At 45.1% G+C, this 26,279-nt stretch overlaps 1 protein-coding gene across 1 annotated transcript in view; it reads left to right on the forward strand.

Annotated features, from left to right (window-relative positions):
* The first annotated feature begins 1,169 nt into the window (after positions 1 to 1,169).
* The window catches only part of LOC126993237 (fat-like cadherin-related tumor suppressor homolog), a 37,654-nt gene continuing 12,544 nt past the window's right edge, over positions 1,170 to 26,279 (forward strand). Inside the window, exons 1-19 of the mRNA XM_050852102.1 lie at positions 1,170 to 1,325; positions 2,190 to 2,398; positions 3,331 to 3,475; positions 4,791 to 4,952; positions 6,959 to 7,215; positions 7,522 to 7,656; positions 7,758 to 8,004; positions 8,128 to 8,264; positions 8,365 to 8,485; positions 8,605 to 8,840; positions 9,711 to 9,891; positions 10,871 to 11,068; positions 12,469 to 12,657; positions 13,177 to 13,391; positions 15,161 to 15,298; positions 16,755 to 16,898; positions 21,764 to 21,937; positions 22,091 to 24,463; positions 24,667 to 24,958. Of these exons, the coding sequence (XP_050708059.1) occupies positions 2,234 to 2,398; positions 3,331 to 3,475; positions 4,791 to 4,952; positions 6,959 to 7,215; positions 7,522 to 7,656; positions 7,758 to 8,004; positions 8,128 to 8,264; positions 8,365 to 8,485; positions 8,605 to 8,840; positions 9,711 to 9,891; positions 10,871 to 11,068; positions 12,469 to 12,657; positions 13,177 to 13,391; positions 15,161 to 15,298; positions 16,755 to 16,898; positions 21,764 to 21,937; positions 22,091 to 24,463; positions 24,667 to 24,958 (5,509 nt within the window). The 5' untranslated portion in view covers positions 1,170 to 1,325; positions 2,190 to 2,233. The remainder of the gene's footprint in view (positions 1,326 to 2,189; positions 2,399 to 3,330; positions 3,476 to 4,790; positions 4,953 to 6,958; positions 7,216 to 7,521; positions 7,657 to 7,757; positions 8,005 to 8,127; positions 8,265 to 8,364; positions 8,486 to 8,604; positions 8,841 to 9,710; positions 9,892 to 10,870; positions 11,069 to 12,468; positions 12,658 to 13,176; positions 13,392 to 15,160; positions 15,299 to 16,754; positions 16,899 to 21,763; positions 21,938 to 22,090; positions 24,464 to 24,666; positions 24,959 to 26,279) is intronic.

The following is a 26,279-nucleotide window of genomic DNA, read 5'->3' on the forward strand; positions in this document are numbered from 1 at the left end:
TTGCACGATTTTATACCACATGGGAACACTCCACTATCCACCACAGAGACAGAGAAAGACCTGGGACTGTATGTTACCAGGCTACCAGTGAAGGCCAAATCCGTGCCAATCTCAGCGGACGGGTTAAGGTTATCACACCAGTCAGTCAGCATGAAAATAATTATAAAAGACAGCGAGAGAAATATCAATATGGCATCCTTTAAAGAGTCAATGCAGTCAGTTACATTTGAAAACTGTTTCCTTTAAGTTTTCACAAGAGCAGTCAACATGAAAACAGTAAGAACAGATAGCAAGGGGTATACTTCTTCTCAGTGTGGCAGATTTTAAGGAGGCCCAAGACAGTCAGCTATCTTCAAGTTTTCATATTGTTCTCTCCCACCATCTCCCCTTGTTAGGCACTGATAGATAGACAGCATGTAGTATAATAAGCAACGCCAGCAAAGCCCTCAAGTAGCCCAGTCAGCCACAAACACCCAGACCTTACCTAGGCATTATAGCAGGAAATGAGCACTATCTTTGGAACATACTACAACATTGCAATGCCTATCATATATCCTATTCCTACCAAACAGTGCCATACAACCTCACTGTCTGTTTATACTCCTTAGGTTTAATTGCACTCCCTACGGAGCTTACCTGGAGGGAAATTCTTCTCAACCTTCTCATCAACCATTGGAACACACTATATTGCATTACCTACCAAGCAGTGCCGTACAACCTCAGTGTCTGTTTATACTCCTCAGGTTTAATCGCACTCTTTACTAATATTACATGGTGGAAGACTCTTCTCCTTAACCTCCTCATCAACCATTGGAACACACTACATACACATCCTACCAAGCAGTGCCGCACAACCTCAGTGTCCATATATCCTCCTCGGGTTTAATCACACTATGAAGACTACATGGAGAAAAACTCTTCTCCTCAACCTTCTCATCAACCATTTGAACACACTACATCGCACTACCTTTTACACATCCTATCTAGCGATCCCATACAACCTCAGTGTCTGTTAATGCTCCTTGGGTTTAATCACACTCTTTGAGATGCCTACATGGAGGAAAACTCTTCTCATCAACCTGCTCATCAACCACTGGAACACACTACATTGCACTAGCTATCATATATCATACAACCTCAGTGTCTGTTTACATTCCTCAGGTTTAATCGCACTCTATATGAAGCTTACGTGGAGGAAAATTCATCTCCTGGCCAGCTAGTCATCAACCTGGTGGCCACGGACCTTGATGCCTGGGACCTGGGCAAGCTGCAGTACACCATCCTGCACCAGTCTTCAGAGGGAGCCTTCACCGTGGACAAAGAAGGTAGAGAGAGACATTGGTTGGTATTCTTTGACAATTTCATTTCTCACATCAACTATTTCCTAAAGGTCAAAGAGGGGATCAATCAGGTTCTAATGAGTGTTTCTTTAGGTTCATGGTACAGAAGAAGGGTCAGACTAACACAGGGGTCTTAAAACTACCCCTGGAAATGCGCAAAACTCCTACGAAAGCCTTGTCAAATATGTGAACTTGGGAGACAAAATGTTTAGTAATACGGCCCATTGAACTTGCTTGTACTATACTTTTGAATTTTAGGTTCCTGCAGTAAGAGATTTCATTTGAAGGTTTGATGTATGAATGTTGTTGTTCATAGTATTAGTAGGAGTAGGAGTAGGAGGAGAAGTAGTAGTAGTCATAGTAGTAACAGTAATGGTAGCAATAAAAGGTTAAGGAGATAAAAAAAAAATGGAAAATATGCTGCTCTTCCAGTCATATTTTATTGAAGTTTTCCCTGAGACAGCATTACAATAGCTTGTATATTTACCTACATTTTAAACCTCAAGGAACCACATCACTAGAGCATACTGTTGTGAGGCTTTGAATGAAAGATACCCTAAGCTTACCCTAACCTAACAAAACGCCGATGATTACCAAACAAGTACCATATGTCTTGACTCGGAAAAATCACATATGCGTCCTTACTAATGAGACTTTCTATGTAACCCGAAATTGGCCTCTCTTTTGGCCACTCTTTACTTTTATCTTTTTTTAGGAGCAGCATTTAGCGGGCTTTTTTGCTACTCTTTTCTTTTATGCCCTTCAGCTGCTTCCTTTCCTGTAAAAAAAAAAAAAAAAAAGTGACCTCATCTTTGCAATTTATACCATACAAACTTCACCCCTTCCCAGGCAACCTATACACTGAGACACCTCTGGATCGGGAGTCCCTGCCCATGCACAGCCTCAAGGTGTCTGTGATGGACGAGGGGGGCCGGGCCAGCTTCACGGCAGTGCGTGTGACGGTCCGTGACAGGAACGACAACCCACCAGTCTTCATGTTGCCAGAGTATCAGGCAAACATCAACACTGACGTGGCTCCCAGGACAACCATTCTCAAGGTGGGGAACACTGGGCAGGGAGGAGTTAGGCCCCGTTAACACTGTGCCGACTCTGGACCATGACAACTGAGTGACTTTTAGGCCCCGTTCACACTGTGCCGACTCTGGACCATGACAACTGAGTGACTTTTAAGCCCCGCTCACACTGTGCCGACTCTGGACCATGACAACTGAGTGACTTTTAGGCCCCGCTCACACTGTGCCGACTCTGGACCATGACAACTGAGTGACTTTTAAGCCCCACTCACAGTGTGCCAACTCTGGACCATGACAACTGAGTGACTTTTAAGCCCCGCTCACACTGTGCCGACTCTGGACCATGACAACTGAGTGACTTTTAAGCCCCGCTCACACTCTCCCGACTCAGCATCTGGCGATCATTCCTAGACCTCTCCATCACAGTTAGAGAGGCCAGTGACGCAGATGAAGGAGTTAACAGTGAAGAATAGTTTGAGAATACATGCAGTGGTTCCAGATTACCCTTACCCAGCTATAGATATTGTTTATTATACTTCCTCCATGCTCACCATCACAGTTAAAGAGGCCAGTGACACAGATGAAGGAGTTAACAGTGAAGAATAGTTTGAGAATACATGCAGTGGTTCCAGATTACCCTTACCCAGCTATAGATCTCATTTGTTATACTTTCTCCATGCTCACCATCACAGTTAAAGAGGCCAGTGACACAGATGAAGGAGTTAACAGTGAAAAACAGTTTGAGAATACATGCAGTGGTTCCAGATTACCCTTACCTAGCTATAGATCTCATTTGTTATACTTCCTCCATGCTCACCATCACAGGTTGAGGCCAGTGACACAGATGAAGGAGTTAACAGTGAAGAATAGTTTGAGAATACATGCAGTGGTTCCAGATTACCCTTACCCAGCAATAGATCTCATTTGTTATACTTTCTCCATGCTTGCCATCACAGGTCGAGGCCAGTGACGCAGATGAAGGGGCAAACAGTGAAGTGAGGTACCGCATGTATGAAGCCAACAGTTCTGAGGCGCTGGAGCTCTTCTCGGTCAACCCCACCACCGGCGAGGTCACCGTGGCACAGACCATCCACAGCCGAGGTAATTCATCCACTTACTCACGGTTATGGGTGAAGAGTCTGAGTCAAGTCGCCAGAGTCGAACCTGAGTCTTAATATTTCCCTAACATGTTCATTTTCCATTTCTATTTTCTCAGTCATCATTTTTCTTTGTAACAGTTTGTATTTCAGTCTTCTGAGTCTTATTATTTCTCTAACTTGTTCATTTTCTATTTCCATTTCCTCTGTGTTATCAGTTTCCTTTGTAACATTTAGTATTTCCTGCTGCCTCAAAACATTTCCTCCAACAACCTAAGGACCATATTTTTATACATTTCAGTGCCCAAGCTCACATACTTGACTAGGCTTTCGTAGGATTCCTAGGTGTTTCCATGGACACTAGTGGTAGATTGATGAAGCTTTTATAACTTGGACCTACAAAGCTACTCATTAGAATCCAATTAACCCGTCCGCTGCAATTGGCACGGATTTGGCTTTCACTGGTAGCCTGGTAGCATATACTCCCTGTGGGTAGTAGAGTGTTTGTTTCCCATGTGGTATTGGTATGCTGGATATCCCCTCCCAAGGTGCATGACTTTACATTTTTCTTCATTGAATTGTAGCAGCCACTTTTTGTTCCATTCCTGTAGCTTGGTGATGTCTTCTGGTTGGAAATCTGCAGTCAAGGGGTTAACCTGGTAGCAGCGACGGGCCAAATTTTTGGCTTTACCGTGTAGCAGCGATGGGCCAAATTTGTGCCATGATATAACCCCCCCAAAATAGATGATACATAAACTGATCACAAATGCATTGATATATATTATGAAATGGTTTGTGTGAGAGATGATTTTTTCTCAATTTTGTCGCTTAGAGGGACCAATAAGAAATATGATCCCCACTGCTTCCCGTTTTTTTTTTTTTTTTTTTTTTTTTTTTTTTTTTTTTTACAACATACATCCAAAATCACACATGCTTTCTTTATATTTTTTTACTGATGCGGGTCCAGAGCGTGTCTGGGTTAGGATAGTTACTACAGCGAGCATTTTTATATCTTGAGCCGTCTGCTTTACTGTAAAGAAATTGAGCTTGGATGCACAAGTGAGTAGCGGGGATTTTTTTTTTTTTTTTTTTTTTTACCTAGAACTGCTTTCTCTACTGTAAAAAAAATAGTTCCACGAGTAGCAGTAAACTTTCAAATTTTTGTATCTTTTTTTGCCACTATTTTTTTTTTTTTTTTTTTTTTTTTAGCTGTCTCCTTTACTCTAAAAAGTGTGAGTTTGGATGCACAAGTGATTATCGTATATAGAGAGACTGTTCCATTAGTTCCATAAGTATCAGTGAACTCCCAAATGTTACAGAAAATGAGGTGTACCAGTTTTTCATCCGTGGCGAGGACAGCGGCTCCCCCCAGCACCACTCCGACGTGCCCGTCACCATCTTCCTGCTGCCCCCTCATGAGAATCCCCCGCACTGCACCAGGAAGTATGCACAGTTCTTCATCAGGGAGGACGCCCCCATCGGTGAGCACCCACAGCTATCAGTAAAATGACACACACACACACATAAAAAAATAAGATAAAATTAAAAAGTCACTGGTAAAATGCATATTATTTAAGAAAATACAAGGAAGGAAACAATATGCAGATCACTTGGCACACACACACACACACACACACCCAGGCATTTGATAAGAGACTAATGTGGAAATTAAAAAATAGAGGAGGATTGGGAGAAAAATGACTATGGATGAAAAATTACCTGACAAACAAAGAAATGAGAACCGTGTTGAAAGGTGAGATATCAGAATGGAGAACGGTCACAAGTGACGTTCCACAAGGGTCAGTGTTAGCGAATATTATGTTTTTAATATTTATAGATGATATGCTAGAAAAAAGTAAAGAGTTACAAGGGTATGTTTGCAGATGACGCCAAACTGCTTAGAAAAATAAGAGATGATGATGATGATGATTGTAATAAACTACAGGAAGATTCCAATGAGATACATGAATGGAGTAAAAAATGGAAAATGAAGTTCAATGAAAAGAATTGTCACACAATGAAAATGGGCAAGAGTAAAAATAGAGCAAGTGGAGTGTGTAGGATGGGAGGGACAATCATCGATACAGTGAAGGATGAAAAAGACTTAAGAATTATAATACAAGATACACTGACATCTGAGAAGCACATAAATAAGATATTCGGAGAAACATATATACCGTATTCCCCGCTGTATAAGACGCACCGACGTATAAGACACCTATAATTTGGCAAGATATATTAAAAAAAAAAAAATTCCCTGAACTTAATGTGTGTGCAGTATTACATTTGGCCACCTTACTTACAATTATGACTGTAGTACCGTATGTTGCTTTGTGTCCATCTCTGTGTTCAAAGTTGTTCCACTGTTTGTTGAAGTATTACAGTGCTCTTACCCCGAGCAGCTGTGACTTTGAAATGGTAAACAAAAGGGTTGGTTGGTAAATTCACTCACTGCACAGTGTGCAGGCGGTAACTCTCATTGTGCTACTGAGGGAACTAATCACACGGGGATGCTACGTTCGATGGGCCATCTTGGTCTTGATCTTGACTTTCAGGGACTGTATACCTACTTTCAAGTAGAAATAGATGTTGATTAACCCCTTAATGACGATGATGCCGCTGGCATCATATAGTTCTATCAGACATGGGCAACGAGCATGACGCCAGCGCTGGAGAGTGAGAAGCTTTCCAAAATTTGAAGGGCGCGTGTAACTATAGGTCTCTGTTGATGCTGAGTGACTAACTGGCACCTCTTTTGTTCTTGCGATGTCCCCCACCACCATTCCGTGCAAAAAATAGTCCACAGTTCCTGCCTACACATCATGGCGTCTGTAGAGCAATTCTGTTCCCTCAGCCGTCCTTTTTTGGCGGAATTCCAGCTAAACGGTCTGTCCAAATAATAATCTGATTTCACAGTTGAATTATACGGATGATTCTCTACAATTTTTATTCAATGCGATTCATTCCAGAATGAATAAACTACAAAAATTTACAAAAAATATTTTTCGAGTTTCACTGCAACCGTAGGCATTAAATTTCCGGGTCAAAGTGGAATGGAAGTGTTGGATAGAAGTGATTTAATCGAGACTGAAGGGAGGAGGCAACTAAGAGGACACTGTAAGAAATTGTGAAAGAGGACTTGTTTGAAAGACCTAAAGAAGTTCAGTTTTCCATACAGGAGTGTGGATACATGGAATGGACTTAGCAAAGACGTTGTTGAAGCAAGCAGTGTCCATAAAATGAAGGAAATTCTGGACAAATATAGACATATATAGACTGACTGAGATTGAGCTCTGGCCATGTATACTACAAATAAGTAAATACAAATAGGTAAATACACACACAGACACATTACAGTACTGGGAAATCATACACTCATTTCCTCAGATAACACATACTAGCACACACATCACAATCTGCACCTCATAACATTCTGGCCCCAGCTAGCCACCTTCTGTATGCTCAAAGTCTTGCCTTGTGTTGGCAGGCAATGTGATCACGTCCCTGTGGATGGCGGGGCCACAGTCAGTGCAGTACTTGATCATGGTGGACGAGGGCATGAAGGCAGCCAGTGAGGAGAGGGAGTCTGGGGAGAGTTCAGGGCCCTTCACCGTGACCTCCACTGGCCTGGTGGTGGTGCACAGGGCCCTGGACCATGAGCGGCGACGCACACATCACATCAGCGTCACCAACCGTACACTGACCACGCCGCCCACGGTGGACTACATGACCATCTCTGTGGTGGTGAGTTTATGGCAGGAAGCAGCAAGTTTTGGTCTCTTGTCTGTATTGTTGATTAGGGTTTGGATTATGGGCTGAAATGAGGGTCAATGAAAGACGTTTTAATATATTGGTCTTGAACTGATTGGGTCTTGCTCTGGCATGACCAACAGGTGATGGATGTGAATGATGGCAGAGTGCATGAAGTTTTGATCTCTTAATCTTATGGTTGATTACGGTTTGGATTTTGGGCTGAAATGACAGTCAAAGAAAGACATTTTAATTTATGGATTTTGAATTGGTTGGGTCTTGTTGTGGAATGACCAACAGGTGATGGACGTGAATGACTGCCCTCCACGCTTCTCTGAGTCCAGCTACACAGCCCTGGTGGCCGAGAACAGCGAGGTGGGCGCCACCGTCACCATCCTCACGGCCACTGATGACGATGAAGGAAACCATGGCCAGGTAAATGTTGCCTGTGTCACCATGTTATTTTCAGTCCATGAAAACATTTTCCAGAATAAATTATTAAATGTCTGCTCTGCTCTCTGCTCTTCCCTCCTCAGATCCAGTACAGCCTCGGCCCCGATGAAAGCGCTGTAGTGAAGTCAACGTTCCGCATTGATCCACACACCGGGACGCTGACCCTGGCGGCCCCGCTGGACCGCGAGACCATGGCCCAGTACTCCTTCACCGTCACGGCCACTGACGGGGGCCCCAAGCCTCTGTCCACCAGCACAAGAGTCACTGTTCTGGTCAAGGACTACAACGACAACCCTCCAGTGTTCACCAAAGACACTTACGTCACTGCTGGTGAGGCACTACAAGGGTTTTATAGATAAATGATTGACAGGAAATTGATTTTCTCTGTAATATGTCATTGGCTGTGAAGGTTTTATATATCTACATTGCCAAATTAATTTTGTTTGACGCCAGTGCCTGAGGACACCGCCACGGGCACGGCGGTGGTGGAGCTCAGCGTGACGGACGCCGACGAGTCCGTGGCCGAACTTGACTTCTTCATTAACGGCGGCGACCCTGACGGCCAATTCCTGGTGCACGCCTCAGGGGAGGTGGGTGGGAGGGATGGTGAGAGACAACAACAATGGTGACCTGCCAACAACGAAACTGTTCCTTAACGAGAGAGTCACGGTGCTGTGGTCCCTATTCCAGGTGTACGTGGCCGGTGAGCTGGACCGGGAGAGGCAGGCCGAGTACACCCTCACCGTCACCGTCACCGACGGGAAGTTTACGGCCAACACGACTGTTACTGTGACAGTCATCGACATCAACGGTTGGTGACAGTATAGTCTTGCCTGAGATGATAATGGATAATGTATGGTAATAGATCATGAATTAAGTAAGCAGAGTGTCTAGCACTTCTGTGACTCACACCGGTGTGCTTCACGACAGACAATGGTCCGGTGTGCAAGGAGCCAATCTACCGCCGGGAGATCTCCGAGGACGCCACCCCAGGCACCCACGTGGCCTCTGTTGTGTCCTGGGATGCCGATGAAGGCACTGCTGCCCGGAGCCGCTACATTCTCACCGGGGACAGCGCCCACCACTTCAGTATTGACCAGCTGAATGGCCACGTGGCCACAGCCACCCAGCTGGACAGAGAGGCACGGGACCACTACCACCTCACTGTAAGTATTCACACACACACACACACACACACACACACACACACACACACACACACACACACATAAAAAAAGGCTATCAGAAAGCTGGAAAGGATACAGAGAATTGCAACTTAAATGGTCTCAGAACTCTCAAATATGATGTATGAAGACAGATTGAAGGAGATGGACTTGACGACACAGGAACAAAGAAGGGAGAGAGATCTGATCATGCTGTAGGCTATAGGTTGGTAAATAAGTTTGATGAGGTGGATAGAGATGATATCTTCTTAACTGCAAGAATGCATGGGCTGAGAGGACATAGGAAGAAACTTAATAAAGGAACCTGTTTGAGTGACTTAAAACAAGTATAGTTTTCCACATAGAAGTGTTAACACCTGGAACAGTTTGCGGGGAGAAGTGGTGGAGGTGAACAGTGTCCAACAATTGAAGGGAAGGTTGGATAAATGTAGATATGGAGACGGGACTGTTAGAGCTTAGCTCGGGCCTGGTAGACTACAAATAGGTAAATACACACACACACACACACATAGCAAGAAATTGAGAAAGGAGACTTGTTTGAAAGACATAAAGAAGTACAGTTTTCCATACTGAAGTGTGAATATATATATGAAATGGACTAAACAAAGACATTGTTGAAGCGGGCAGTGTCCAAAAAACGAAGGAAAAGTTGGACAAATATAGATTGGGAGACAGGACTATCCAAGCTTGAGTTCAGGCCATGTACACTACAAATAGGTAAATACACACACAAACACACACTGGCCTTTCATGGCTCAGTAATAATAGTAATAACAATATTATTACTAGTTGTAGCCAGGTTAGGGTAATGGTGCCTATGATGAGTCCAAAACTCTGGGTGTGACTGTCCAGGTTGTGGTGGAGGACTGGGAGCACAAGGCCTGGCAGTGTGAGGTGGTGGTGGAGGTCCTGGTGACGGACACCAACGACAACCCCCCATCCTTCTCCCTGGCCACCCACGCCGCCACCCTGCTGGAGGACGCGCCCATCAACACCGTCGTCCTCAAGATGTCTGCCACGGACCCTGACCTCGGTAAAGGCTTTGTTGTGGCAGGGGATCAGGTCTGGGTGATTTTTTTTTTTTTTTTTTTTTTTTTTACATCAAGGGAGGCAGCTCAGGGGCACAAATCTCACTCTCTTTTCCCTTGCTGTTCATGCCCCTCACAAAAAACATGGGTATTAGGGCTTTTATGCTGTTCTGTGAGGCTCATGATCAGTAATGTGTGATAATGATAATGAGAATAATAATGATCATAATAATTACTCATAGCACTCGGAGAGTACACACCTCCGCCAAAGATCATCTTGAAAATTGGTATGGGCATCAACTGTGACCTTATGCATCATATGGAAGCATTTGTTTCGAAATTTGATGAAATTCTTTTTTTTTTTTTTTTTTATACTCTGACCCAGGCAAACTTTTTGAGGTCAAAGGTCAAGGTCAAGGCCATGGAAGGTGCATCATATGGAAGCATTTGTTTCAAAATTTGATGATTTTTTTTTTTTTTACTGACCTTGAGCAAACTTTTGGTGGTCAAGGTCAAAGGTCAAGATCAAGGCCGTTCAAGGTGCGTCTTTCCATGCGCTAAAATATGAACCAAGTCTGAAGTCTATGATGAGGTGAACTGTTAAGTTATGGCCAAAAATATGTAAATCTGACGTTTTGTGCGACCTTGCCCTTGACCTTTGACATAAAAAAATTAATGGGTTCTATTCTGGATGGACACGAAGCTTCCCTGAAAAATTGGTTGAGATATCCACAAAATTGTGCACAGGAGACTGTAACCTTGACCTTAACCTTTGACATAAAAAAATTAATGGGTTCTATTCTGGATGGACACGAAACTTCCCTGAAAAATTGGTTGAGATATCCACAAAATTGTGTACAGGAGACTGCTCACAAACAAACAAACAAATAAACATACCGACCGGACTGAAAGTATAACCTCTTCCCAACTTCGTTGGCGGAGGTAATAATAATAAGAAGAAGAACGTCTCCTCTGTACCCCCAGGCATCAATCGACGGCTGCTGTACAACTTTGTGGACTCAGCGGAGGGCCACTTCACCATTGACGAGATGGAGGGTGTGGTCAGCCTGGCCCGGCCCCTGGACCGTGAGACAAGGGACTCCTACAGCCTGACAGTGCGTGCCGTGGACCAGGGAAGCCCACCGCTGTCATCCACCACGCAGCTCATCGTCACAGTCTCAGGTTTGTGACGTGCCGCTGCCCTGCACTGCCCTCCCAAAGTGTCTTGTGGGGCATAAGTAGGTACCAGTGGAGGAGCATGGGCCATTAGAGACACACTTATTACAAAAATCTGTCATGCACAAACTAGTACCCAAAAACAGAACAAATCTATCAAAAAATACTAAGAAGTTTAGGATTTTTTTTTTGTCTCTAACCCTGTAGCTGCGGGGATCATGTTTCTTATAGGCCCCTCTAAGCAAAATAAAGAGAAAAAATCATCACTCATGCAAATCATTATATTATATATATCAACCCATTTGTGATCAGTTTATGCATCCTCTATTTTTGGGGTTTATATCAAGGCGAAGGCCTGTCGTTGGTACGCGGTAAACCATAAGCTTGGCCCGTCGCTGCTACCGAGCTAATGGAGCATGCGTCTACATTGGTTCTCATGTCCTAAGCCTTGCTAGTTTAAGACAAGAGTGGATTCCAACAGAAGATCAGATTTATGCTGAAATCCATGTTTTATATTACCCAATTTACTCAAACAGGTCTTCCTAATCATCATCATCATCATCATCATCATTTTGTTTAAAGTCTGTTTTCACTCTTCATGAGTGGTTGGACAGTTTATGGCTCATAAATCGAGCCATTTTCAGTTTTTGGCGCAAGATTTTCTGGACGCATGCCCTTGCACACCCAACCACCTATTTTAAATGGTGGCCCTAGCCTTTGCCTGAACGAAACAGGCAAACCCTACGAGGCAGCAGGAGCAGGGGGCTATGAAGTTTACCACCCGCTATTTCACCCGTAGCTGGAACTGGATGGCCATTGACTCTAATAAACATGAGTTCATCTGCCCTTAGAATGGTCTTGATTTTAATCCACCTGGGGGTCCAGCACACCCTCCTCACTGGTCCAAAACAAAACCAGTGGGGTTGCCGGTTTAGCCGCTGACTACCCGACCCTGCGGCTGGTTGTACTGTGTTACATGTTACCAGTAGCAGAGCACTACCTTAACTGCCCTGACCAGACAGACAGATTTTCCTAATGGTAGTCTCTATCCATAAGTCACGATTGAGAAGATATGTTTAAAGGAACCATTCCAACATGCCCTCGTTAGATTGACCATTGAGTCCTCACAATATAAAGTGTCCTGCCAACAGTAATCAACAGCAATCAGAGTTTACTTGCATGAAAAAAAATAGTTGCTTTGATGTTTATGTTTAAAAACCTCAAGGAATAATCAATTCTTCAAACTCAGTCTCACTGATATCATTTGGAAGGCCAAGTTTATTTGTATTTTAGATAATGAGTCCATCCTCCATATATTTTTGAGCCTCTGTCCCGTATATCTGCATTATGATCTCTTCTTGTACGAGAATGCTTCAAAGCAAGGCTGTGAGCTCCGTCCCCCACAGATGTGAATGATAATGCTCCTGAGTTTGTGAGGAAACTCCACGAAACTTCCGTGGCAGAGAACACGGCCGTGGGGACAGAAGTCCTGCGGGTCATGGCCACCTCAAGGGACATCGGCATCAATGCAGAAATCTCTTACTCCCTTCAGCACACCACGCTGGAGGAGTACCTGCACATCCACCCAAAGACTGGTACACTTGTGATCAACACCCTTTTTTTTTTTTTTTTTTTTATATATATATATATATATATATATATATATATATATATATATATATATATATATATATATATATATATATATATATATATATATATATATATATATATATATATATATCAGTAGGTTGTTATAGTTCAACTCAGCCATGAAGTCAGTTTGGGCAGGGTGTTCGGGGAGTTCCCTGGCCATAGCATCAAATCTTATTTACTGTATACTAAATATTTGATACACAATTTCAAACAGTATGTAGATAACACATGAGGGAGGGAGTGATGTATCTGGGATGATGCGGCAGCGCTGTGAGGAGGTTCGGGCCCCACCCAGACTGACTTCATACTGATGTCAGACGATAGTTTGATTTCACCGCTGAAAATTGAATTAGTCTCTTTGGCTGGTGTGTGTGTGTGTGTGTGTGTGTGTGTGTGTGTGTGTGTGTGTGTGATGTTCTCATTCCCTGCAAGTCCCTCATGACCCATCACTGCCACAGGTGTGATAAGCATTGGCGCCGAGGTGGACTTTGAGCGCGTACAGCAGGTGGTGGTGACAGTAGTGGCCACAGACGGGGGTGTGCCGCCTCTGTCCGCCACGGCCTTGGTCAACCTAACAATCACTGATGTGAATGACAACTCCCCGGTGTTCACGCTGCCCACCTACACCGCCACAGTCAGGGAAGACGCTCTGCAAGGCGCCAGCGTGGTGCAGGTAAGCAAGTGCCTCCTTCGTCTCATCTGACCTCCATGCACTCCCTTTCTTCCCTCCACCACTCACCCTGTACCCAACAGCCTCCTCAGTTACCCTAGTCACTAAATCCTTAACTGCTAAACAGGTCTGGAAGGAGGTAATACAGTGAAAGAAAGGCTGTTGCAGAGTGTACCAGTGAGCAGGATAAAAGGTGCAATGTTTTGGTTCCCTTTTCACCCTGTACCCAACAAAAGGAGGTAATACAGTGAAAGAAAGGCTGTTGCAGAGTGTACCAGTGAGCAGGATAAAAGAATGAATATCCTGGTTAAGTAGAAAATTGAACCCAGATGTCTTTACTTGCTGCAGATGTCACTAAGCTTATGGAGAGTAATGAAGGTGGGAATCAAAAGCATCCTTTCTGTGTGTGCCGGATGATACTGAGGAACATGACACACCTGGTGCAGCGCTTCACTTGATGGTGGCATTAGTCACCAACACTTTTTTTTTTCTTTTTCTTTTTTTACATCTTCGCCTGTGGCGCCAGTAGGCTTGTTTTTGGAGGGGCCTGATGGTATGGCCCAGCCCGTTGTGGCGCAGGCCAGTGTTTATAGTGGCGCCATCTTGCATTGGCTCATGCTGCCCTCCTAGAATCTAAAGTCCGGGTTGATAGGTGGTCTTTTGGACAGCATGTGGGTAGTTTTAAGCCACTCGGCGGCGGCTGAAAAATCTCAGCTTGGTGGCACCGGGCGGGGATTGAACTCGCGTCCTCCTGAACGCAGCGCTGTCACACTGTCAACTCACCACTGCCTCTTAGGAGTTCCGGAATAGTTTATTTTTTCCTTCCTTCTTCTTTTTCCTTCTTTCCTCTTTTTCCTTTTTCTTTTCTTCTTCATTTTCTTCATCTTCCTCTTCTTTTTCTTTTTCTTTTTCTATTTCCTCTTTTTCTTCTTTTACTTCTTTTGCTTCTCCTTTCATATTCTTCTTTCTTCTCCCCCTCCTCCTCCTTCCTCTTCCTCTTCCTCCTTTTCCTTTTTCTCTTCATTTTCTCAAGTACATTCATATCCACAACTTTTCATAAGGTTATTGCTAATGTTAAAACTACTGCAGGTTCTATTTTCCTCTGCACTCTCATTAACCCATCTGCTGCGATTGGTACGAATTTGGCCTTCACTGGTAGCCTGGTAACACATACTCCCAGGTCTTTCTCTGCCTCTGTGGTGGATAGTGGAGTATTTCCCATGTGGTATTGGTGTGCTGGATATCCCTTCACTGGTAGCCTGGTAACATATGTCATGCCCCGAGAGCATAATTTTCCTTTTTCCTATTCTCCAACACGACCTCTGCATGTATCGAAACACACGAGAAATTAATCAAGACCAGGTGAAGGTATTCGCCGGCTGCCTGGGATTGAACCCGCGACCAGCGTGACGGGAGAGCCATTCCCTACCGAGTCGGCCAAAGAGATGCCCCCACTCGCCAAGTGGGTTATGGGAGGCTCCCTTATTAGACCTAGTCGCTGCACTACACATATACTCCCAGGTCTTTCTCTGCCTCCGTGGTGGATAGTGGAGTGTTTCCCATGTGGTATTGGTGTGCTGGATATCCCCTCCCAAGATGCAGGACTTAACATTTTTCTTCACTGAATTGTAGCAGCCACTTTTTGTTCCATCCCTGTAGCTTGGTGATGTCTTCTGGTAGGAAATCCGCAGTCAAGGTGTTAGCAAACTAAAAGCGACCCACAACTACACTAATGTGACTTTACGAATGACAACTTTTTCCTTTCACCGCAGGTCTCAGCCAGCGACGTGGACCATGGCGTGAACAGCCTCGTCCGCTACAGCATCAGGGCGGGAAACGAAGACCACTGCTTCACTATTGATGACGACACCGGCATCATCACTGTCATCAAGAAACTGGATAGGGAAAAGGTAAGAAACTATGGATCATATTTTTAGGTATAGCATTCTCATGATGTAATAACTTTCCTCATCCAAATAATATTGTTGTCTGCTAGTTTCTGTCCTGTTGGCCGTATAATTTAACATGCCCTGCAACCCAAGTACAGATGATAGTGGCTTTGCAGCACTCTACTCGTATCTCTCCTGGATAAACGTCTCTTCCATCTTCTTTTCTGTTACCCTCCAACACTTGATGTTATGCCCTTTTGCAATTCTGAGCTCCTTTTATCTTTGTTCTCATTGCCCTGCGACCTGAATGTAGTTGATAGTGGCTTTGCAGCGCTGTACTCATGTCTCTCCTGGCTAAATACCTCTTCCATCTTCTTTTTTTGTTACCTTCCAAGACAGTTGATTTTATACCCTTTCAAAACTCTTAAGCTCCTTTCTGTTGCCATTGCCCTGTGATCCAAATTCAGTTGATAGTGGCTTTGCACCTTTCTACTCCTATCTCTCCTGGCTAAATGTCTCTTCCATCTTCTTTTATGTTACTCCAAGACTTGATGTTATGCCCTTAGCAACTCACAGCTCCTTTTGTCCTTCCTGTTTTCATTGCTCTGTGACCCAATTACAGTTGATAGTGACCTTTAACCCGGTAGCAGTGGGGATCACGTTTCTTAATGGTCCCTCTAAGTGAGAAAAATGAGAAAAAATCATCACTCACACAAACCATTTCATAATATATATCAAAGCATTTGTGATCAGTTTATGTATCATCTATTTTGGGGGGTTTATATCATGGCACAAATTTGGCCCGTCGCTGCTACCGGGTTAACCTCCCTCCTCATGCCTTCTTAGGCTAAATACCTCTTCTGTCTCTTCTTTTTTGTTACTCTCCAAGGCTTGATGTTATACCCTTATAGCTCCTTTTTTCTTTCTGTTCTCATTGCCCTGCGACCCAAATATAGTTGATAGTGGCCTTTAACCTCCCTCCTCATACCTTCCTAAGCCAAATACCTCTTCCATCTTCTTTTGTGACCTTCCAAGACTGTTGATGTTATGCCCTTAGCAGCTTAATGGCAGCTCCTTTTTGCCTTTCATTTTTACTGGCCTTGGGTTACATATATTCCCAGTAAGAAAATAATTGTGATATCAAATCCTTTGTGTTGTTGGAAATTTAAATCAGGCATGTCAAGACAGTTCCTAAATTATCATACAAAGCTGATTTAATTGATTTTGAACTTTTTTCTTTTTCTTCTTCTTTCCCTTCTTGTCATTATTATTATTTTTTTCTTCTTGCTTCATCATTCTTCTTCTTTCTTCCTCTTCTTCTTTGTCTTTTATTTCCTTTCTAATTCTTCTCCCCTTATTCGGTTTCCCTTCTTTATTTTCGTTTTCTTCTTTCCTTTTCTTCTTTCTTCTTTTCATTTCTTCATCTTATTCCTCCTCCTCCTCCTCCTCCTCTTCTTCTTTTTCGTCACCTCCTCAGGTCACAAAGTACCAGTTGACGCTGGGTGCCAGGGACTTGGGCACACCCAGCAACACTGCCATGGCTCAGGTCGTGATCCAGGTGGGCGACGTCAACGACAATGCACCCAAGTTCACGCAAGACAACTATACCGTGGTCGTGCAGGTGAGGCGAGAGGGTAGTGGTGGCTACGTAGCACATCAAGTTCATTGTACAAGATTTTCCTCCTCTAAAGCCATACTGTTTGTCCGTCAATCTGTTGTCTCACCAGATAGTTCATCCATTTATCTTTGATCAACCTTTCACAGATCTTCACCACCACACTTGTCAAAGAGACTGCCCTGTAGTTCCCAGAGTCTTCCCGGCATCCTCCTTTGTGAATTGGAATAATGTCTGCTCACTTCCAGTCTGCTGGGCCCTTACCTTCTGCTAGAGCGCTGACTATGACACATTGGATCTTATCAGCTAATTCCTTACTGCACTCCCTTAGACCCAGCCTGACACACCATCCGGTCCTAGTGCCTTCCTCACGTCCAGACCTCCCATTAATCCTTCCACCTCTTGTACTGAAACTTGTCTTCCTTCCAGGTACCCCATACTTTCTTCTCTTCCTTCTTGTCCATTAAAGTCACTCTCCCTTGTAAACACTGCCTGAAAAAAAGCATTCACCCAGACTCTAGATTCTAGGATCAAAGGTGAGCTCAGGGGGGCAGCATGAGCCAATGCGAGATGGCACCACTATAAACACTTGCCTGCACCACAATGGGCTGGGGCCGACCATCAGGCCCCACCAAGAAAGCCTACCGGCGCCATAGGTGAAAACGTAAAAAAAGATAAATAAATAAGATAAAAAATAAAAAATCATAACTTCCACCATTGCTGCAGCATCCTCGTACTTTTCACCGTCCACCTTAAGTTTATTTATTTCTTCGTTGTTATTCAGCTTGCTATTGACATATCTATAAAATAATTTCAGCTGTGCTTTAAAATTTTCTAATAGCCTACATTTCTCAAGTAGTTTATCTGTTCCTCTCTTCATTCATTTCACTTTTTTTTACATCAAAGGATACGGCTCAAGGGCAACAAAAAAAGTACAAAAAAAAAGCCCGCTACTTGCCGCTCCCACAAAACTAAAAAGTAAAGAGTAGTCAAAAGAGAGGTCAATTTCGGGTGGAGAGGTGTCTTGATACACTCTTCTTGAAATAGGTCAAGTCATAGGCAGGAGGAAATACAGACGAAGGAAGGCTGTTCCAGAGTTTACCAGTGAAGGGAATGAAAGAATGGAGATGCTGGTTAACTCTTGCATAAGGTGTTTGGATAGTATAGGGATGAGCATGAGTAGAAAGTCGTGTGCAGCAGGGCCGCGGGAGGGGGGAAGGCATGCAGTTAGCAAGTTCAGAAGAGCAGTCAGCATGAAAATATCGATAGAAGATAGAAAGAGAAGCAACATGGCAGCAGAATTTAAGAGGTAGAAGACTGTCAGTAAGAGGAGGAGAGCTGATGAGACGAAGAGCCTTAGACTCCACTCTGTCCAGGAGAGCTGTGTGAGTGGAGCCCCCCCACACGTGAGATGCATACTCCATACTTGTTTGTACTTCAGCCAAAGGTTCTGTCTTTCCCTTTTCTCCACCTGTTCCATGCTACATCTCTTTCTCACTTTGCTTCACTTTCACTTTCACATCTTCTACTGAACCAAATTTTATTTCTAACTTCCCCTTTTTGACAAGTATTGTCTTACTCCCTCATTGTAAGTCTCCAGTAATGACATCCGCTTCATATCCACTGTTTCCACTCCATAGAACTTACTCCAGTCCGCTTCTTCAAGTGCTTTCTCAACTATGCAGAGATCACCTTGCTGTAATTGTATCTCCCAGTTTTGTGGTCTCTTTTCCTCACTTCTCTTCTTTCATTCATCGTAAACTCAAGTACCATGTGATCACTTCGTCCTAGAGGTGTTTTGTACGACACTATCTACTATTTCAGACTCCTTTGTAAATCCTTGAGGGTTCATCACTCCCCTGAAACCTTGTGTTCTTGATCCATTGTGTAAGAGTGTTGTTTATTGCCATCCTCAGCAGCGTATTTCCCCATGACCCTCACCGCCCTCTGACGTCCACTCCTCCCAACACACCTCTTTGCAGTTGAAGTCCCCATCATGGTTAGGTTGTCACTTCCACTCATCATTTCCTCCATACCGTCGCTTGTGTCTTTCATCATTCTCTCATATAATGAAATGGATGAAGGGCTTTAATAAGGGAGACATTCATAAGGTTTTGTTGGTAAGAGAACCGGGTAGGACACGAAGTAACGGGTTTAAACTGGATAAATTCAGATTCAACAGGGACACAAATTGTTTACTAACAGGGTGGTGGATGAGTGGAATAGTGTGGTGAGTGCCAATTGTCACATTAAAAATAGACTAGATAAATTCATGGACAGCGATTAGGTGGGCTTCTTATGTTCTTATATCTTTCATTACCCCAAGATCTCGTTTTTGGTGGAACACACACCACACCAAAGTCTCTGTTTCTGCTTCCTTCCCGGTGTACTCCAACTTTCATCATTTCAGCACATCCCTTGCCATAGTTTACACTGTCAACTCCCAGGTCCTTCTTAACCCGGTAGCAGCGGGGATCATGTTTCTTAATGGTCCCTCCAAGCAAGAAAAATGAGAAAAAATCACCCCTCACACAAACCATTTCATAATATATATCAAAGCATTTGTGATCAGATTATGTATTATCTATTTTGGGGGGTTTATATCATGGCACAAATTTGGCCCGTCGCTGCTACATGGTAAAGCCACAAATTTGGCCAGTCGCTGCTACACAGTAAAGCCACAAATTTGGCCCGTCGCTGCTACATGGTAAAGCCACAAATTTGGCCCGTCATTGCTACATGATAAAGCCACAAATTTGGCCCGTCGCTGCTACACGGTAAAGCCACAAATTTGGCTCGTCGCTGCTACACGGTAAAGCCACAAATTTGGCCCGTTGCTGCTACACGGTAAAGCCACAAATTTGGCCCATCATTGCTACATGATAAAGCCACAAATTTGGCCCGTCGCTGCTACACGGTAAAGCCACAAATTTGGCCCGTCGCTGCTACAGATAACTCTCAATTTACGTGAGTATTGTGCCCTTGAAGAGGTCGCGTAAATCAAAAAACAATGTAAATCAAACAAGAGGTAGGTTTCTGTCGAAAAATAAATATTCGCTTCATTCAGTAGAGAGAGAGAGAGAGAGAGAGAGAGAGAGAGAGAGAGAGAGAGAGAGAGAGAGAGAGAGAGAGAGAGAGAGAGAGAGAATATCCATATCACCAAGATATCCACTCAGGCACTCAGTCTCAGCCTCACTCATGTGAGGAAGAGATGAGGGACAAAATGAGCGACTGGCTAGTATTGGTACCGGTACCGAGCAGTCTGGTACCGGTACCGTACCATATAGCTGGTACCGTTAGTACCGGTACCTGCCCACCCCTATTGTTGAATAGCGTGGCAGCGTAGGTACTGTATTGTTGTTCAAGTGGCGCGCGGGAAGACCTGAGCTCAGCTGTGTGGCCGCGGCGCCGTGTGAGTCTAGTTGCGTGAGACATAGGGTAGCCACTCCATAAAATATCGCGTATAAGTGGAAAAAACGTGTAAATGAAACATTTTTTTGGATTTTGGACCCCGCGTTATTTAAAAACATGCGTAAACCAAACTCGCGTAAATCGAGAGTTACCTGTACTGGGTTAACCAACATCATCACTCCCCCTCCCTGCATTTCCCGTCAGTCTTTTCTCCACACATTGTACTTTCCTCCACCAATGTCTAGGGACATGACAGCATCGCCCAACTTTGTTTCAACTATTCCCATTATGTCCAGTTCGTTCTCCCTCCAGTAGTCATTTACTTTTGCCAGTGCCATTGTTAACCCATTCATGTTTGTGTATGTCACCTTTGGTTCACTTCCTCCCTCTCTGCTGCCCGTCTGTACCACATCCTCAATCTTAACCCCTTGGATTCGGATTTCCTACCAGAAGACATCACCAAGCTGCAGGAGTGGAACAAAAAGTGGCTACTCCAATTTAGTGAAGAAAATGTGAGGTCATGCATCTTGGGAGGGGAAATCCAGCGTACCAATACCACATGGGAAACACTCCACTACCCACCACTGAGGCACAGAAAGACCTGGGAGCATATGTTACCAAGCTACCAGTGAAGGCGAAATCCATGCCAATCGCAGCGGACGGGTTAAATCTGTGACCATCCACCAAAACCTTTTCTTCTCCGCCTCTGTCCTGCTCTCGTTTTTTTGCTTGGCTTCTTCCCACAGTTTGTTGACTTTTGCCCTTTCTTCCTTGTTTAGGTCCTTCCTGATCCATACGTCTTTGTAATCCTCTCTTTTAGAGTTTCCAAGTTCCTGCAAGCACTTCCTCTGCAGCCACCTGCAATCTGACCCTTACCTTAAAAGGTCGATGTCCTCCTTTTACATATTTGCCAATCCTCAGGAGTACTTCCTCTACCTTGTCCTCCAAACTGTGCCTTCATGCTGCACCTCCCTCACCAGCTCAACAGCTGCCTGCTTTTCATTCCTCTCTCTCTCATGTCGTATTGGCAGGACCTTCTCCTTCAGCCCAAAGACAACTACACTCTTCTTTTCAACAACGTCTCTCACCAGCCCATCTTTCTGCCATGTGTGTGTGTGTGTGTGTGTGTGTGTGTGTGTGTGTGTGTGTGTGTGTGTGTGTGTGTGTGTGTGTGTGTTTACCTAGTTGTGATCACAGGCAATGAGCTACACTAGTGGAGTCCCATCTCTGATTCTCAGTAGGTCAGATTTAGCTTTAAATTTGATTAAAAGTTAGATTGAACAACCTCTTTGTCCAGGCTGATCCACTGTTCACCGCATCCATTGAGAGAATTGTATTTCTAGTTATCTTCCAATCATCTTTCATTTTCAGCTATATGCAACTACATATATACATGCACATTCATATCCATATCCAGTGAACATTGAAGTGGTGCGTCTCAAGTCGTTCTTCTTTATTAGGAGAACCGAGCTGTGGGCTACTCAGTGATCCGCCTCATGGCCACCGATGCCGACGCTGACCCCAGCGGCGCTCCCTTCACCTGGGAGGTGATCAACCAGCCTGTTGAGAGTCGTGCCTTCACCCTGGACCAGGATGGCTCACTGAGGCTGGCCACCAATAAATTGAACCACAAGGTAACACTCAATATTTTGTAACACATTTAATCCAGTAAAACCATCAGGTGGTCTGAGTGCTCAAGGAAGTATGCATTTTTAATTAAGCTCCACAGATAGTGAGAGTAATACATGAGTGCCATTCTTCAGTCCCTGTTTCCTCTTCTTCACCAGGTCCAGGATCAGTACGTGGTGCAGGTGCGAGTGTGGGACAGCGGCTCGCCACCACTCCACGCTAACACCCAAGTTACCGTCAGCGTGGTGGAGGAGTCCCGCCTCCCGCCAACACTCTTCCCGCTTAAAACAGTGGTCATCAGTTTCCGCAGTGCCTTTCCCGGAGGCATCATCGGGCGGGTCACTGCACTGGACCAGGACCCCTACGACACCCTGCAGTACTCTGTGGCGCCCTATGCAGAGGAAGTCAGCTCCATCAAGTACTTTGACATTGACAGTGAGGACGGCACTCTGGTGGCACTAACGCCTCTTGATGCCGGTAACTACAGCGTCAACGTCAGTGTGTCGGACGGCAGTTATCACCGCACCATGCAGGCTTCCATCGAGGTCTCCGTGGTCACTGAGGAAATGGTTGAAAATGCCGTCATCATTCGCCTGGGTCCTCTGTCCTCCGATGAATTTCTCTCCAGGTATCAGAAATATTTCCTCAAAGCTATTGCCATAGAGCTGTCAGTTCAGGAGCATTCTGTAGTCCTGGTCAGCCTGCAGCCAGCCCTCGTACACTCACACTCTTTAGATAAGATAGATTACATTCCACAGCGATCCAAAAGAGACATACAGAGGAGTCTTGACGTTCTGATAGTTGTGAGACTCTTTGAAATCTACATGACAAGAGAACATCTGCTGCTGAAGCTAAAAGAAAAACAAGTTGACATAAAAGAGAAGCTTGGCTTGCCCTTCGTGGACATCATGGAGTCCCTGTGTGTGTCTGGCTCAGAGTGCGGCGGCCACGGGGACTGTGTGGACGTGGTGGAAATCAACAATGATGTGGCCATGCCCTTCAACACACAGCTGTCTAGTCTGGTTGCTCCAAGATTTACCCAGAAAGTTGGCTGTGTGTGTGACCAAGGGTATGGAGGCCAGAACTGCACTAATTTAGTCAATGCCTGTGGGCACCGACCCTGTGCTGAGTATGAGGAGTGTGCGCCCACCAACACCAGCAGCCGAGGCTACACGTGCCAGTGCCCTGCCGGCAGAGCAGGACCTTCATGCCGAGTGGACCTGACAAAGTGCCGCAGCCCTGCGTGCCACTACCCACTGAGGCCTCTCTCCTTCAGGGGAAAGAGCTATGCCCAGTACAGCATAGCTCAGCAAGGTAAGAGCAGCTCACTGATGCTGAGTGCCTTCATGCGCACCAGACACCCGGTGGGAATGCTGGTCTTTGCTGCCGGGGACGTGGACTACAGCGTGCTGGAGGTGGCCGGCGGACATGTGCAGTACCGCTGGGACTGTGGCAGCGGGGAAGGACTGGTCAGGGTGTCCACGGTGAGGGTCGACAATGATGCATGGCACTTCATCAACCTGACCAGAGACGGCACCATATCAACACTGAGTGTGGACGGCGAGGTGAGTTCAGGAGCGGCGCCGGGTGCTAATGACATTCTGAATATGGATTCAAACTTCATGTATCTCGGTGCTACCCTCAGCAGTGAACCAGAGTCAGGCATGTCTTCCTATTCCCAAAGCAGCCTGGGATTTGTGGGTTGCCTCGATCAGATCATTATTGACGGCACCGAGCTTCCCGTGTCAATAACAGGGACGGCTTCCGGGGGCACGGTGCTCACGCGCCTGGCCGACGTGGAGCTTCAGTGTCCAGGCGTGCTGCCCCTGGCCGGCGTGTGTGGCTCCTACCCTTGCCAGAACGCTGGGACATGCAAAGAAAATGAAGGTTCTTATAAGTGCAATTGCCCTCCACGCTTTACCGGAGCACAGTGCCAGGTGGACACGGCTCCCTGCTCCTCCTCACCCTGTCTTAATGGAGGCAAATGTATTGTTGTTGGCCACACCTATAAGTGTCAATGTCCTTCAAAACTGAGTGGAAAACGTTGTGAATATGGCATTTTCTGCAACCCAAACCCTTGTCAGAATGGCGGTCGCTGTGAGGAGGGTGCCGATGGGCCTATATGCAAGTGCCAACACTTTACCGGTGCAATGTGCCAGCTGGACATTGATGAGTGCACCCGCAACCCTTGCCAGAGCGGGGGAACCTGCCTCAACTTCTTTGGTGGGTTCAAGTGCATATGTTCCTCCAATGTTACCGGTGAATACTGCACAGAGGCCGTTAGGAAGCCTGAAGAGCCGTCCTCCTCCCTGAACATCACCCTGGAGGAGCTGCTGTGCATCCTGGCCGTGTTCCTGGGGTGCGTGATGGCCGTGCTGCTGCTGGGGACCTGGCAGCGGTGGCGGTGGAGGCACAAGCGTCACCAGCAGAACAACCGCGTCAAGCTCACGGACCACCACGTGAAGAACGACCTCAAGGCGAATGACGCACCCAAAAGAAACTCCAAAATCTGCAACGTGGAGGCAGACCAGGTAAGACAGACACTCCCACACGTTAGTTTTATCAGACTCACTTCCTTGGCATCAAGTTACAGGCTGCAATTTGAATGTTTTCTGTCCATATTTCATTTTGTGGATGTTGTTGAGCCTCTGTGTGTTAGGGCGTCAGCGTCTTAGATGTTTTGTTTCTTACAGACTTTTGAGTTGTTTTCTTTTGTGACCTTGGTGCCACACAGCAGGGGCCGCCGCTGCCCCCCCACCCGGCCTCCTACACCCCCAGCGGCAATGACTCCGCCATTCTCAACACCCTTAAGCACCTGGCGGACCTGTCTGCCGTGGGACACGAGAATCTTGAGCTGGAGACACTTTCACGATGCTCCCACGAGTTCCTCCACAGCCTTAAAAAGCCCGTGGTCATGCCGCCCAACCTCTCCCCTCCGCCGACCTCCAACAGTGACTCCGACTCTCTCCAAAATCCCTGGGACAAACAAAACAACCTAAACGACTACTACTTCATGCCCATCAAGGGTGAGTCAAATAGCTCTGTAAATAGAGCAATATATGGAGCAGGGGGTCCCAACCATTGTTTACCCATGACCCCATTTTCCATGCCTCCCTTCACTCATCTCCCCTCGCTGCTCAGGCTTCCACAATTACATTTTAGCGTCCACACTTTAAAAACTTATTAATAAACTTGTATGTGGTATATTAGGCAGAAGTAAATAGCTGGAATGAAAAACCACATTATAGAACACACCTCCCTTCATACATCTCCCCTCGCTGCTCAGGCTTCCACAATTACATTTTAGTGCCCACACTTTGAAAACTTGTTAATAAACTTGTATGTGGTATATTAGGCCGAGGTAAATAGCTGGAATAAAAAAGCACATTATAGAACACCCCCCCCTTCATACATCTCCCCTCGCTGCTCAGGCTTCCACAATTACATTTTAACGTCCACACTTTGAAAACTTGTTAATAAACTTGTATGTGGTATATTAGGCCGAGGTAAATAGCGGGAATAAAAAAGGACAGAGAAGAACATATTGAGCCTCTAGTGAATTGAAGCCTAATGCAATGGATAGGATTTTACTGAGATTTTTTTTCTTGGTTACCGTCTGTCTCCCAGTTGCCAATAAATGAATAAATAAATAAATAAGAAAATAGAAAATAAATAAATATTGCCCAACAGAAAAGATCAAATTAGCACACTTGGGACGATTTACACCAAGTTGAGAACCCCTGATATAGAGTTTATACATACAAACATGCATGACCTGACATAACCTCAGTACTATTAATCCAATACTGAAACTTTAATGTCAAGTCATGAGGTAAGATTTCAGCACTGGATTAATAGTACTGAGCAGGGCCGTGGAGTCGGAGTCGGAGGAGTCGGGTACTTTTGGCCGGAGTCGGAGTCGATAAAAATACCCCCGACTCTGACTTCTTAACGTAATCCTTTATTGTGTAATGTAGTAGTGAACTTTTTTTCTTATACATTATCTGGATGTTGTCTATATAGAGTACATATAATTTTGATGTAAATACATGTAAGAGAAAGGACCTCAAGAGAGTCTACCGGCACTACAGGCAGCATCTAAAAAAAAAAAAAATAATAGAAAAAAAAATGCCATAGAGGGGGAGGGGCATGGGGGCCGGAGTCAGAGTCAGAGTTGGAGTTGCAACTTTAAAATTTCCCGGAGTCGGAGTCAGAAAATTTTAACTCCGACTCCACACCCCTGGTACTGAGGTTATTAAGATGTATAGTAAAAGTCCGCTCAGCCTGTTTGGAGGTGAGCAGCCCGGTGGTGGTAGAGCGATGTGCCAGACTGTTGGGTGGTACTTA

The sequence above is a fragment of the Eriocheir sinensis genome, unplaced genomic scaffold (genome assembly GCF_024679095.1).
Source record: "Eriocheir sinensis breed Jianghai 21 unplaced genomic scaffold, ASM2467909v1 Scaffold589, whole genome shotgun sequence".
NCBI classification, from domain to species: Eukaryota; Metazoa; Arthropoda; class Malacostraca; order Decapoda; family Varunidae; genus Eriocheir; species Eriocheir sinensis.